At 49.0% G+C, this 12,525-nt stretch overlaps 1 protein-coding gene across 2 annotated transcripts in view; it reads left to right on the top strand.

The window, feature by feature from the left end:
* Nucleotides 1-12,525, top strand: part of Prkce (protein kinase C epsilon) — a 525,963-nt gene that overhangs the window by 485,317 nt on the left and 28,121 nt on the right. For both annotated transcript variants that reach the window (XM_041630988.1, XM_041630989.1), the window contains exons 12-13: nucleotides 390-528; nucleotides 6,572-6,760. In XM_041630988.1, coding sequence (XP_041486922.1) covers nucleotides 390-528; nucleotides 6,572-6,760 — 328 coding nt within the window. The remainder of the gene's footprint in view (nucleotides 1-389; nucleotides 529-6,571; nucleotides 6,761-12,525) is intronic.

Consider the following 12,525-nt stretch of genomic DNA (forward strand, 5'->3'; position numbering starts at 1 on the left):
AGTCATTTCCCCCTGAAATTGAGCAGCTCAGACTCTTGGGGTTTTCTCTGATCCAGTGATATTGTATATGCCACTCTGTATCCCCCAAGCTTGTTAACTTGTGAAAGATGTGGGAGAGGGGGCCTACTCATTTCTCACAGCGGGGTCTAAATGACATGAGTCCAAACTTTAATGCAGCCAGGAGATTATGAAGGAATTTTGTTGAGTTGTAAGTACTGCTGAAGGTTGACAAGCTGGGAGATGCCCCAGACTAGGGTTAGTCTAAGGCAGGTCAGACACCCCCTCTCCCAAGACTCCCTTCACTGGGGATTTCCCTAGGGTGTGTCTAACTCAAGAAGACCCCCATTGTGTGTGTGAGGCTAACCATGTGACCTTAACCTGTCTTACAGGGATTTGAAACTGGACAACATCCTTCTAGATGCAGAAGGTCACTGCAAGCTGGCTGACTTTGGGATGTGCAAGGAAGGGATTCTGAATGGCGTGACCACTACCACCTTCTGTGGGACCCCCGACTATATAGCCCCCGAGGTGAGTCCCGTGTGCAAAGACCACTTCTCTCTCTTAGTATCAGGGCTGAAGCAACAATCCAATGCCAATCACCCAAAGGTGCTAAGAGAAGGATCCGGAAAGGGGGGGGGGGGCTTCTAAGAGTAAGACACGGAAGGAAGATGGTTTTGTGATTCTTCTGGAAGGATGAGGTGGTAGGTAACGAGGATGGGATAGGTGGATTGAGAGTGACCAGCTAGTCCCCAGGCCTGAGTGAGTCCTTACGAAGTGTCACGTGTCCATCCTAGTCCAGAGCTACCACCAGAGCTAGGGCTAAGAGAAATTGGTCGACATGCAGGAGAGCTTTCACTTCTTCCCAATCAGAACAGTGAAATCCTACCGAAAAGGCAGCAAGTGGCTTCACTGAACGTATCATCCATAGTGAAGCCAGAAAGGCTTTGCCGTCTGCACTGAGGTCGCAAGTCTACAGAGTAGGCACATGCGTGGAGCAAGAGAACGGTGTAAGCAAAGGTCAGAGATGTCCACTGTGAGCCTCACCAGAGGGTTGCTTTGTGCTCGCCTTGTGTGAAAGCTAAGGGAATAGCGTGCTCACCATGAGGTGACTGTTTGGCTTGTGTCCTCCAGAGCAGTCTGTCCCAAACCAAGAGATACTTAGCAGGCATGATTCACACTTAGCCATATAGCCCCATAGACAATTAAATGTATTTGATGGTTTTGAGACATGTAAGATGGGAGAGGGGCACCAATCCCATTAAGTATTGCCTGTGTGGAGAGGCTTCCTTCCAGTGGACGTGATTTGAGCACCCGCTAAACGAAGCTGCGTGGGAATGGGAGTTGACTGAGACTCTGGTTGCTCTTCTAAAGGAGCTGTTAGTCTAGACAGAGAGTGACACATCTATAAGCAGAACAAAGTACCCGAGCCAGGAGAGTGCCTTTGGGGTACAGAAGCATCTGGAGCATCTAGAATTGAGAAATCGACTTGCAGAGAATACGTAGCACAGGGATGAGGAGAGCATTGTTGGAAACTGTAGGAAGGGTCAGAGTGGAACCAAGGAGAAGGAAGGGCCACGGCTCCTGGCTGTGAGTCCTCTCAAGGCAGGGTCTGCTTCACTCTGGGCATTCTCAGGGTCCAGCACACAGGTTTCTTTTGAATGTGTGGATGTGACATTTCAACCTGTGTGGAAGCCAAGAGATGACAGCACTTTGGCCATTTTCAGGAAACTTAAGTAGCATAACTAAAAAGCTGGTGAGGTAGCTCAGCAAGAAAAAGTACTGGTATAGTGGCATTTCAATTCAACAAAGGCTTGCCTGAAGGTCAGAGAGTAAAACAGCCTCAGTGGTCAGCCTTACAGACCTGGCAATGGTGGTGGCACACACCTTTAATCCTAGCCCTAGGGAGGATTATAAAAAGAGAGGAGACAGGTCTCAGACAGTCTCATTCTGAGATTCCTGGAGGCAGGATCGCCATTTTGGACTGAGGTCGAGGTAAGAGCCAATGACTGTCTGCTTTGCTTTTCGGATCTTCAGGTTGAACCCCAATTTCTCTCTCTGAGTTTTTATTAATCATGCTTCACACTTATAGCATAGACTTGACAACCCAAATTCAATCCCTAGAATACACTTAAAGGGAGAATGGGAGAACCAATTATAAAAGTTGTTCTCTGACCTTCACCATCATGTATGACCTCCAAACACACACACACACACACACACACACACACACACACACACTGGTCTAATCAATACAACAAAATTTTAAAATAGTAAAGATAGAGCAAGTGGTTTATTAGTGCTTGTAATGATGAACACAAATTAGGATAAAAAGAGCCAGGAATGTGACTTCAACCCTGAAGGATCCATGAACCTACTAGCTAAGGGTGTATTTGGAGGTGGATCTTCATCACGTCCATCCCAGGAAGAAGGCAGGCCACCACAGTACTCACCAACAGGCTGAGCAGAACCTTCACAGTGCACCCCTAGAAACCACAGAAGCCAAACCTGATTGTGCAAGACTGTAATCCCTGCACACAGGAGGCAGAAGCACGAGACTCAGAAGTTCAAGGTCATACTCAGCTGTGTAGGAAGCCCGAGGCTACCCTGAGCTTCCTGAGACCCTGTGTCACAAAATATTTCAAACATTCTGATCTTAGTGAACTTGAACTGGACAGCCGGAGAATGTAACTGCTTGGGTTGCGTTTTTCTTTCCTGGTCATGGGGGTGATACTGTTAGCTATCATTTCCATGGCTGTCTCCTGGAGTTGGTGCTGCTTTGCAGACGTTCCGTTGTCTCCTGTACACGTGAGCTAATTGTGAATATAGAATACCTGTTGGGTTCACTCGTACACCTGGCTCATGGGAGCAGCTCTAATGGCCTCTTGCCTAGAATTTGAACCTATGTGTCTTTGATCTGAAATTCTTATACTTCCTCTTTAGAATACTCATGTAAAAATGTTTTAAGTGTTCAGAGAAAGATTCACCCTGTGGGTTTTGTTTTTATAGCCTCTTACACTCTGATAACATTGCAAGATATCCAATGAATGTCTAGGGAGATTTTTCTTTAAGAAAAACTGGCATTGCCTTTGATTCCTTGTGCTGATATTGAACCTCTAGTTTTAGGATTTATTCTCAATACTCTATGACTGGATCAAGTTTCTACAAACAATAGCAAGCAGGTAAAGGACAGACCTGCACACAAGTGGGTCCAGGGAGAGCTCAGGAGTGAGGCTTGTGGGTTCCGCATCTCCATGCTCTTTGGAGCTTTGGTCTTCTAAAAGCAGAGATTTCAGCCTCTCTGCTAATGTGTTTCCTTAGCAAGGATAGCAGCAAGGCAGCCGGCAAGGAAAAATAAAGGAAAGGAGGGAGTCTCACTAGGACTGAGAATGAGTCTCACTTTCTCACCCTCTACGCTCATTCTTTACCATGGTAAAGAATTCTTATGGTAAGAAGCTCCTATTCTTGTCCCTCAGTGAGCCTGTGCCACAAAGATCAAAGAGCTGATAATAGTTAAGGATCCTGCCCAAGAAAAACATGCACTTCACGGTGAAGGAGAAGCCCAGGCCAGCTCCATGTAAAGTAGCGCACTAGCAAGTGCTTAGCACAAGGCTTCATAACTCTCCCTGCCCACCTGTCCTTTGTGCCCATTGTATAAAATCGTTAGAGCCCTGGAAATGGCGAACAAATGCTGGTCTTATGGAAGGCGAATGACAGCTGATCAGGAACGGTGTGCCTGCCTTGGTGAGGGCTAGTGAGAGGGTGAAGTGAAGTTCTGCTTCTTGAGCGCATGCCATACCACAGTGCCCAGTGCCCAGCCCATGACACAGACCACAGTGCCCAGCCCACAACACAGACCACAGTGCCCAGCCCACAACAAAGACTGGCCAAGTGTAGCTCCCTCCCGTGCTGTCTTCACCATTGGATTATATCATGGGTATAAGAAACAGTAGTGAGAGCTGCGTCCAGACCTGCCCAGAATGTCCCCATGTACCCTCGATGAAGTCAGGAAGTCTTTTGAAACGTTGGGTTCCTATCTTTCCCATGGGAATCCTAATGCCTGCCCTGCCCATCTCAGCAGGCTGCTTTAAGACTCTAATGGGATTAAAGGTGGGAGTGCTTCAGAACGCAAACACCTTTATTCAAGTAGGAGAGGCTAGCCCTGAAACCAGAGTCACCTTCTGAGGGATCAGCACTGCCAGTTCCCCCATACACACCCCCTGCACCCCTCTGGCACTTCTCAAGCCCCCTTCTTTCTCCACACCTGGCCCTTGCTCCTCAGGAAACAGCTGTCAGCTCTTGGTTCCTGTTCAGCTCTCTCAACTCAACACTTGACCCTCTCAAGGGCTGGCTTCCATACCACTTACCCTCCCATGATGTCCAAAATTTAACCCTCCCTACCAGCTCCATGACTGGCAAGGTGATCAAGCCATGGATAATTGGGGCAGAGCCTAAGAGGAAGTTAAAAGCGATTTCACCAAAATCAAAGCTCAAAGGGAAACTAGGAAGGCTGAATAAAACCACCCTGCCATTTCCACAGCATCACCCATTCTGAGTGTACACAAGGTACCAAACCACAGAGGTACAGATGCTAACCATCCACCCCAAAATGCTGAAGTGCCCACCTTATCAGCTAGAGCCATGAGCTTCAGAGTTAACAGGATACACTGGATAAGATAGACACACAGTGGTAGGTGCAAAGTGGTAGCTGTGTCTTAAGTGTATGAGCAGGCTGGCCACAGCAGCAGGCTCAGCAGAAGGTGTGAAGTGGTAGCTGTGTTGAGTATATGCGTGGACTGGCCACAGCAGCAGGCTCAGTGGAAGGTGTGAAGTGGTAGCTGTGTTGAGTATATGCGTGGACTGGCCACAGCAGCAGGCTCAGCGGAAGGTGTGAAGTGGTAGCTGTGTTGAGTATATGCGTGGACTGGCCACAGCAGCAGGCTCTGGAAAATGATGGGGAATAACTTTGTGGTACTTTCCAGATGCTCCCGGGAGAATGTGGGCTGTGGAAACAGTGACTGAAATGGCCATATATATAAGGGAAGTGCTCGCAACCCTTAGGAACGGGCAAGGCCTGAGGGAACAGGAGAATGCTAGGGAAATCTGAGATGGCCATATATATAAGGGAAGTGCTCGCAACCCTTAGGAACGGGCAAGGCCTGAGGGAACAGGAGTATGCTAGGGAAATCTGAAAAGACTCTCTGGAGGAACAGGCTCAGGCATGACCTTGAAGGACAAGAAACCAGGGTACCACTAAGACTTGGTAAGCCAGCCTGCCGACTAGATCTCGGGAGGTTGAAAGATGACCCGGCTTTGGCTGCGGCCCCAGTCTGGTGCAGTCTATAGTTCTGATTTTACACTGAGCACTGACTGGAGAAACCCCACTAAGGAAATGGATAAAATACTGTAGAGGTCGCTACAGCATCTCCCAGTCTTCTCCATCCCAGAGTTAGATGGTTTCTAGACTGCGCATGTCCTTAGGGTTCTTAGATGTGTCTATCGATTTCTGTTTAATCCCAAGTAATTTGGGACTGCTCCAGAGAACTGCTTAGCTTCTCTCACATGGGTTCAGCCTAAGTTACTTCTCTGACTCTGCCCATTGGGCCAGATAAGCGGTGTCTGGGATGAGGGGATGCTGCTGAGGCTGGGTGGCCATTGTCAAAGACAGAATTCAAAGACAGTCATAGAACTGATTGAACTTTGACTTTGCCCATAGAGATAGCATTCATTCACAAGGCTGTCCCAAGGACAGGCCCTGGGATCTATAGGGTCTATTAAATGAGAAGTTCATTGGTGAGACTCAGGGAACCAGGAGAAAGGACAAGAACGGGTCTTTAGACAGAACACAATGGACCTTTCTGGGTAGAACAGGTGAGCTTCAGGAGATGTCTTTTCTGTTATTTCTTTCCCTGGATTACGGGGCTCAGGTAAGCTTGGTGTTGGTTACCACTTAAGGAATAGCAGCTTTCTGGTTCAAGCCAAGTATGGTGGTGCACGCCTTTAATCCCAGCACTCATGAGACAGAGGCTGGAAGATCTCTCTGTGAGTTTGAGGTCAGCCTGGTCTACAGAGTGAATTCCAGGCTAGTCATGGGTATCTAGCTCAGGGGGGAATACAAGATTTTGGTCTCTTTCCTACTTGGGGAGTCAGCATATTGTTCCTCCTCCCTCCAGCTGTGTGTGACAACAGGACTGGGCTTGCTACACATCCCTCTCAGCATGGCCTTTTGAAGTTCATATCTTACCCCCTAACCTAGAGTTCAGTGTCAAACTGTGCTCTCTTCTTTTGAAAGTGGCCCTCAGTGCAACTCAGGAGCTTGAACAAAGGGACTGCCTTTTGTTTCCACCAGAGGCTAGGTGCTGGCTGTGCCGGAGGACTCTTGACCACCCACATTCAATCTTCCTCCCACACACAGTCCTCTCTGGAGGTGCTGGGGTAAGCCTCTATCGGGGAACACAACTCCACTCTGAGGTGGAGCAAGTGGGAAGCGAAGGTAGGGACACAAAGGTGCCATGAGAGCTTGTGTTCCTGGGGGAGGCTTTTAAATGACCCTGCCGCTCCGTTTCCTGAACAGATCCTGCAGGAGTTGGAGTACGGCCCCTCGGTGGACTGGTGGGCCCTGGGGGTGCTGATGTATGAGATGATGGCGGGGCAGCCCCCCTTTGAGGCCGACAATGAGGACGACTTGTTCGAATCCATCCTTCATGATGACGTACTGTACCCTGTCTGGCTCAGCAAGGAGGCCGTCAGCATCCTGAAAGCCGTGAGTCACTGTCTCTCACCTTTGACTCTGCTGCCTGAGGGTGTTCTCCCCACCTCTTCCTCTCTCGCCCCCCTCTGGGGCGTGTCCGTATGTGGTCTGTGTCTGTGTGTGTCTCTGTGTGTGTCTGTATCTCTCTCTCTCTCTCTCTCTCTCTCTCTCTCTCTCTGTGTGTGTGTGTGTCTGTGTGTATGTGGTCTGTGTCTGTGTGTCTGTGTATGTCTCTGTGTGTATCTCTGTGTGTGTATGTGTGTGTCTGTGTGTGTATCTGTGTGTGTCTGTATCTCTCTCTCTCTCTCTTTCTCTCTCTCTCTCTCTCTCTCTCTCTCTGTGTGTATGTGTGTGTGTGTGTCTGTGTGTATGTGGTCTGTTTCTGTGTGTCTGTGTGTGTCTCTGTGTGTATCTCTGTGTGTGTCTGTGTGTATGTGTGTGTCTGTGAATGTGTCTGTGTGTGTATCTGTGTGTGTCTGTATCTCTCTCTCTCTCTGTGTGTGTGTGTGTGTGTGTCTGTGTGTATGTGGTCTGTGTCTGTGTGTCTGTGTATGTCTCTGTGTGTATCTCTGTGTGTGTCTGTGTGTATGTGTGTGTCTGTGTGTGTATCTGTGTGTGTCTGTATCTCTCTCTCTCTCTTTCTCTCTCTCTCTCTCTCTCTGTGTGTATGTGTCTGTGTGTGTATCTGTGTGTGTCTGTATCTCTCTCTCTCTCTCTCTCTGTGTGTGTGTGTGTATGTGTCTGTGTGTGTATCTGTGTGTGTCTGTATCTCTCTCTCTCTCTCTCTGTGTGTCTGTGTGTGTCTGTGTGTGTGTCTGTGTGTGTATCTGTGTGTGTCTGTATCTTTCTCCCTCTCTCTCTCTCTCTCTCTCTCTCTCTCTGTGTGTGTGTGTGTGTGTGTGTGTGTGTGTGTGTGTGCGCGCGCTCACCAGTCAGTTTGCCAAAGATCACAGTGCTGGACCAAGGCAGAGTCCCGGGACAGCCCAGGAGCCTCAGCTTCTAGTCCTACCTTCCCTTTCCTTTCAGAACAGCCCAGAGTTCAGTAGTTGAACAACCACATCCGTAGAACCAGCCCTGTTCAAGGGCTCTGGACTCACAATCTTCACTTTAGGCTATATATTTTATGAAGAATGCTGTCTGTCTGTATGACAGATGGGGAATTTGCAGCAATTGACATAACTAATAAAAGTCTTAACATTTTTTGGTGTACACGCATTTTGCAGGAGTCTGGAATCACACACCTTCCCCTGCCTCACTCCTTTCGTGGCCCCCATGTTTGAAGACTGGCAGCTTATCTGAGCCCCTCTGTTAAAGTGCTTCTTGTTATTTCTTGGTGGCCCGTGTCACCCTCTTTTCTGTCCCCCTTGCTCTCTCTGCCTCTCCCTGGACAAGTGCCCTGCTGTGTAGGAGGCTTGCTCTACCCCACCCTCAGGACTTTCAAAACGAAAACTCCTGCATTCATCCCCATAACACTTTTTGCCTTCCTGCAGACTGTGGAGGACTGGGACTGTGGCTCAGCTGTCGAGTGCTCGCCTAGCACGCATGATGCATGACGCCCCGAGTTCTATCCCCAGCCATGCATAATTTAGTTAAAGCAGTGCAGGCTTGTCACACCTGTGCTGGGGAAGTTGAGGACAGAGAAGGAAAGAGTTCAAGGCTATTCTTCAGCTGCGTGGTGACTTAGAGGCCAACCTGGGCTACCTGAGACCTTGTCTCAAAGACAGCGAACCCCATCAGTGAGATGGCTTAGCAGGCAAAAGCACTTGCTTTCCAAGTTCAGTCCACAGAAGCCGTGTAAAGAGCCCCATGCAGTGGGGTCACCTACACTTCTAACATTGCCACAGTGAGAGGAGGCTGCAAACAGCCAGGAGCTCACAGGCTACGCGGCTTGGCACAAACGAGAGATCCTGCTTCGTCAGGAAAGAAGAGACTCCCTCCTGGGAGTTGATCTCTGATCTCCACGTGCCCATGGCAGCGTTCATGGACCTGCACTCACCACCCCGGAAGTAAACTAGTTAATTTAAAAATACAACCTTTTTAAAAATGGATTTTTTGTCAGGGTTTCTCTGTGTGGCTTTGGAGCCTGTCCTGGCACTCTGTACACTGAGATCCACCTGCCTCTGCCTTCCAAGTGCTGGGATTAAAGGCGTGCGCCACCATGCCTGGCTACAAAATTATCCATTTGCAGTCTGTTTGCTGCCATAAGGATGGAAGCCCTCTCACAGGGCAGGGCAGGGGTTTTATCAGTTTCCCTCACAGATCCTGGGAGCTGCAGACAATGGCGGGCACATCCTAGGCGCCACACACAGCGTCCGTTGCCACATGGAAGATGGCTGCTCTCTGTGTTGTTCCCTTTGCCCTAGTTGACAAGGTGAAAAATGCCTTCGGTATACAAGACAGTGATGTGACAGGTGACTTGGAGTTTGCTTGAGAGCCACACCTGTCTGGAGTGTGTCCACTCCCTACCTCCAGCGAAGCACAGGCCTGCAGCAGTGAGAGCTTCCTTCAGTAGACCAGCCAGCCTTTCCGAGAGGCAGCTAGAAGCCAGCCAAGTCTCTGCTTTGAACTCCTTCCCTAAGAAGGGTGTGCAGATCAAAGCCGAGCTCATATGGGTCACTCTTGGGTACCACCCTTTGATCCATGCCCTTGTTGTTTTTTTTCTGGGGTTTCTCACTGATCCCTGAGTAGAATAAAGTCCTGGGCTCTGCCCCATCTCTGGGCCCTGCCCCATCTCTGGGCCCTGCCCAGCCTTGTGTTCTCACATAATGAGTCCTTTAAATGCCAAAAGCACAACATGGGATGCTACCAGGGCTTCGTTTTGTCCCCATGTCCATCCGCCTGTCCCCTATGCTCTGTAGGGGATGACTCAGCTGTGGAGTTTTATACAACCTTCCAGAAGTTCCCTAGGTGTATACCAAGAAGATACAGAGTCAGATTCTCACTCCTTTACCTTTCTTTGTTGAAACAGAGCTCAGGAGGCCCTACATCTATCTCATCCTCAAAGAAGGGCTCTCACTTCTACTGGATGTTGTGTCTGCCTATCTCTACACTTAGAAAAGCCCTTGGGCAGCTGTCTCATGGGTTCCCCCCACCAAAGAGCATCCTGGAGTGATGAGCCTTCCACTGTAGTTCTGAGATCCCCACCTGGCCCCAGGCAGCTAATCTCCACACTGGAGAGAGCAGGACTGTGCCTGGCGGACACCAGCTCAGCCCCCTTCTCAGGGTCCTCGGCCCACACAGCAGACAAGTGTGTGGCCTCACTCTCTTCCTCCCCCATCTCCCTTCTTCCCTCTCTTCCTCTCTCTCTCTCTCTCTCTCTCTCTCCCTCCCTCCCTCCCTCTCTCTCTTTTTCTTTTTTTCCCTCCCTCCCTCCTTCTTTCCCTCCCTCCCTCCCTTCCTCCCTCTCTCCATCCCTCCCTCTCTTCAGATGGCCCAGTCAGCACCATGGTTTTGACATCCTCCCTGTAGACACATCCAGCAATGTTGGGAGATATTGGAGTTGACACCGTTGGCGGGGCTGGGTGTAAAGATATACTGAGGTGTATCAGAGATGTTGCTGAACAGCCTAGAGTTCACAGGCCAGCCCTACAGCAAAGGATGTCAGTAGCACTGAGTAGGAAAACTGTCAACACCTGGGGCTGGAGCGGTGGCCTGGTGGTTAAGAGCACGGGCTTCTGTTACAGAGGACCCGAGTTTGATTGTAGGCACCCATGCTGAGCAGTTGCCCCCCACCTGTAATTTTAGCTTCCGGAGACTGATGTCTTCTGAACTCTGCCCTCCATTCCCACCCAAACACCCTCACACATGTATACCTACACAGAATTTTAAAATTAAAAAATGAATTTTGGGGCAAAAAAGGAAACTGTTGACCTGCAGAGACTCAGGAGTTAGAGGTCATGCTGTGTTAACTGCTAAGGTCTGAGAGGAGCGCTCTGGCCCAGGTGTTACCCCAGGGCCTCACCCTGAGGCTTCTCTTTCCTCTGCTAGAAGGGGGGGGGGACAGGAAGGGCTACAGAAGGGAGGAGTCCTCTGTTTCTCTTTGGAACCCCCATCCCGTTCCTTTAGGTTGTCACTCAATGTTTCCAGCCCCCGTTTTCTAAGACTCTGCCCTTAGAGATATGTCTCTGAAGGGTGTTACCCGTGTGGAGGTGGTTCAGGATCTAGAGAAGGCCATTTGTATTGTAAAGCAGAGAACAACTCACTCAACAGTAAGCAGCCATCTTACTGCTGCTCATACTCGGCTCCCTCCCACAAGACTGAGACCTCAGCATGCTGTTCAGTCTTTACAGTGTACCTACCGGGCACCCTGTAGGAGGCAGCTCATCAAGGGGGAGTGACCTTTAGACAAGCTTATAATTTAGATTGACAAGAAATGTGGTGCTCAAGCCAGCTGCAGAGGACTCGGCATCTCGAGTGCTTCTTAGAGAATATGCAAACACTGCATGGAGACCCTGAAGAGTAGGCAGGACACAAACTGAGATGTCGCCATGTACCAAACAAGAGTGTGTAGAGGAAGATCTAGTCCAGAGATGAAGATCATGGGTCATCTACAAATTTGAGGCTTCTAAGCACTGATCCCCATCTTCTCTGTGGCTTCCTGTCTGAGAAAGCGCATGCCCAGTGGTTTGGGTTCGACAACACCAGGGGAATATGGTGGGACCCTGACCTCTAACCTTAACCCTTTCCTGCTTAAGAAGATCTTACTTGCTGGTGAGCCTTGCAATTCCACCACAGTCTGTCCTCTCGGGTTCTTTTCCCACTGACCTTTGCCCGATAAAATGTTGCCCTTGATCTCCAACACATGCAGGAAAAACACATCATACACACATGCACACATGCACATACACACACATTTATGCACGCACACACATACACACACATGCACATACACATCACACACGCGCACACATATCACATGCACATACACGCATACACACGCACATACACACACACACGCACATACACACACATGCACACGTAATTTTAAAACATGTCCATGTGAGTTAGAGAAAAGTTATTACTTTTAGTGCTCATAAGTAAGTCACAGTGACAAACTTCCATGTTCTGCATGATGAGCTCATGTCTACCAAAGCAGTCAGTCCTGGGAATAAACATAACTTCAGCCAAATAGCTGAAAACCAGTGTACACCAAAAAAAAAAAAAAAAGAAAGAAAGAAAAATATTTTTGATAGGCACCAAAACCATACCCATACACCCGTGCGCCATGCCACACACGTGGAGGTCGGAGAACAATTAGCAGGCCTTGTTTCTCTCCCGGCATCACACGTGACCCCGTGATCCAACACAGACTGTCAGATTTGGTAAAAGCAAGTGTCTTTATCCACCGGTAATCCATCTTGCTGGATTCTACATGGGATTTTTTTGTGTGGCAATTGGAAATTCAAACTAACTAAAGAAACGAGAGGGGGTTGGGAAAGGAAAGAGATGGGAGGTACATTATCATTTGCATATATATGCATATATTTACATGCTCGTTATCTTTCCTTACTTCTGTATATCAGATCTCAGTCTCTGCTGAAAAGACTTGAACGTCGGGATGCAATGAGAGAACAGGAGTTAGGTCCTAATAGCAACTTGGCACCTTGCCGGCTGTGTATCTTTAGCCCAGTTTACTAACCTCTCTGTGCCTTAAGTTCCTCCCTGATAAAGTAGAGCTAGCAATCGTACCTCATGCGGAGATGAGTGCCTATCTGTCCGGGGGTTTAGAATACTATCTGGCACATGCTACATCATATTCACGGGCAGAACACAGTGGG

Source organism: Microtus oregoni, unplaced genomic scaffold (assembly GCF_018167655.1).
Source record: "Microtus oregoni isolate MIOR12 unplaced genomic scaffold, Mior012 000036F_ref0000092, whole genome shotgun sequence".
In the NCBI taxonomy this organism is placed as follows: domain Eukaryota; kingdom Metazoa; phylum Chordata; class Mammalia; order Rodentia; family Cricetidae; genus Microtus; species Microtus oregoni.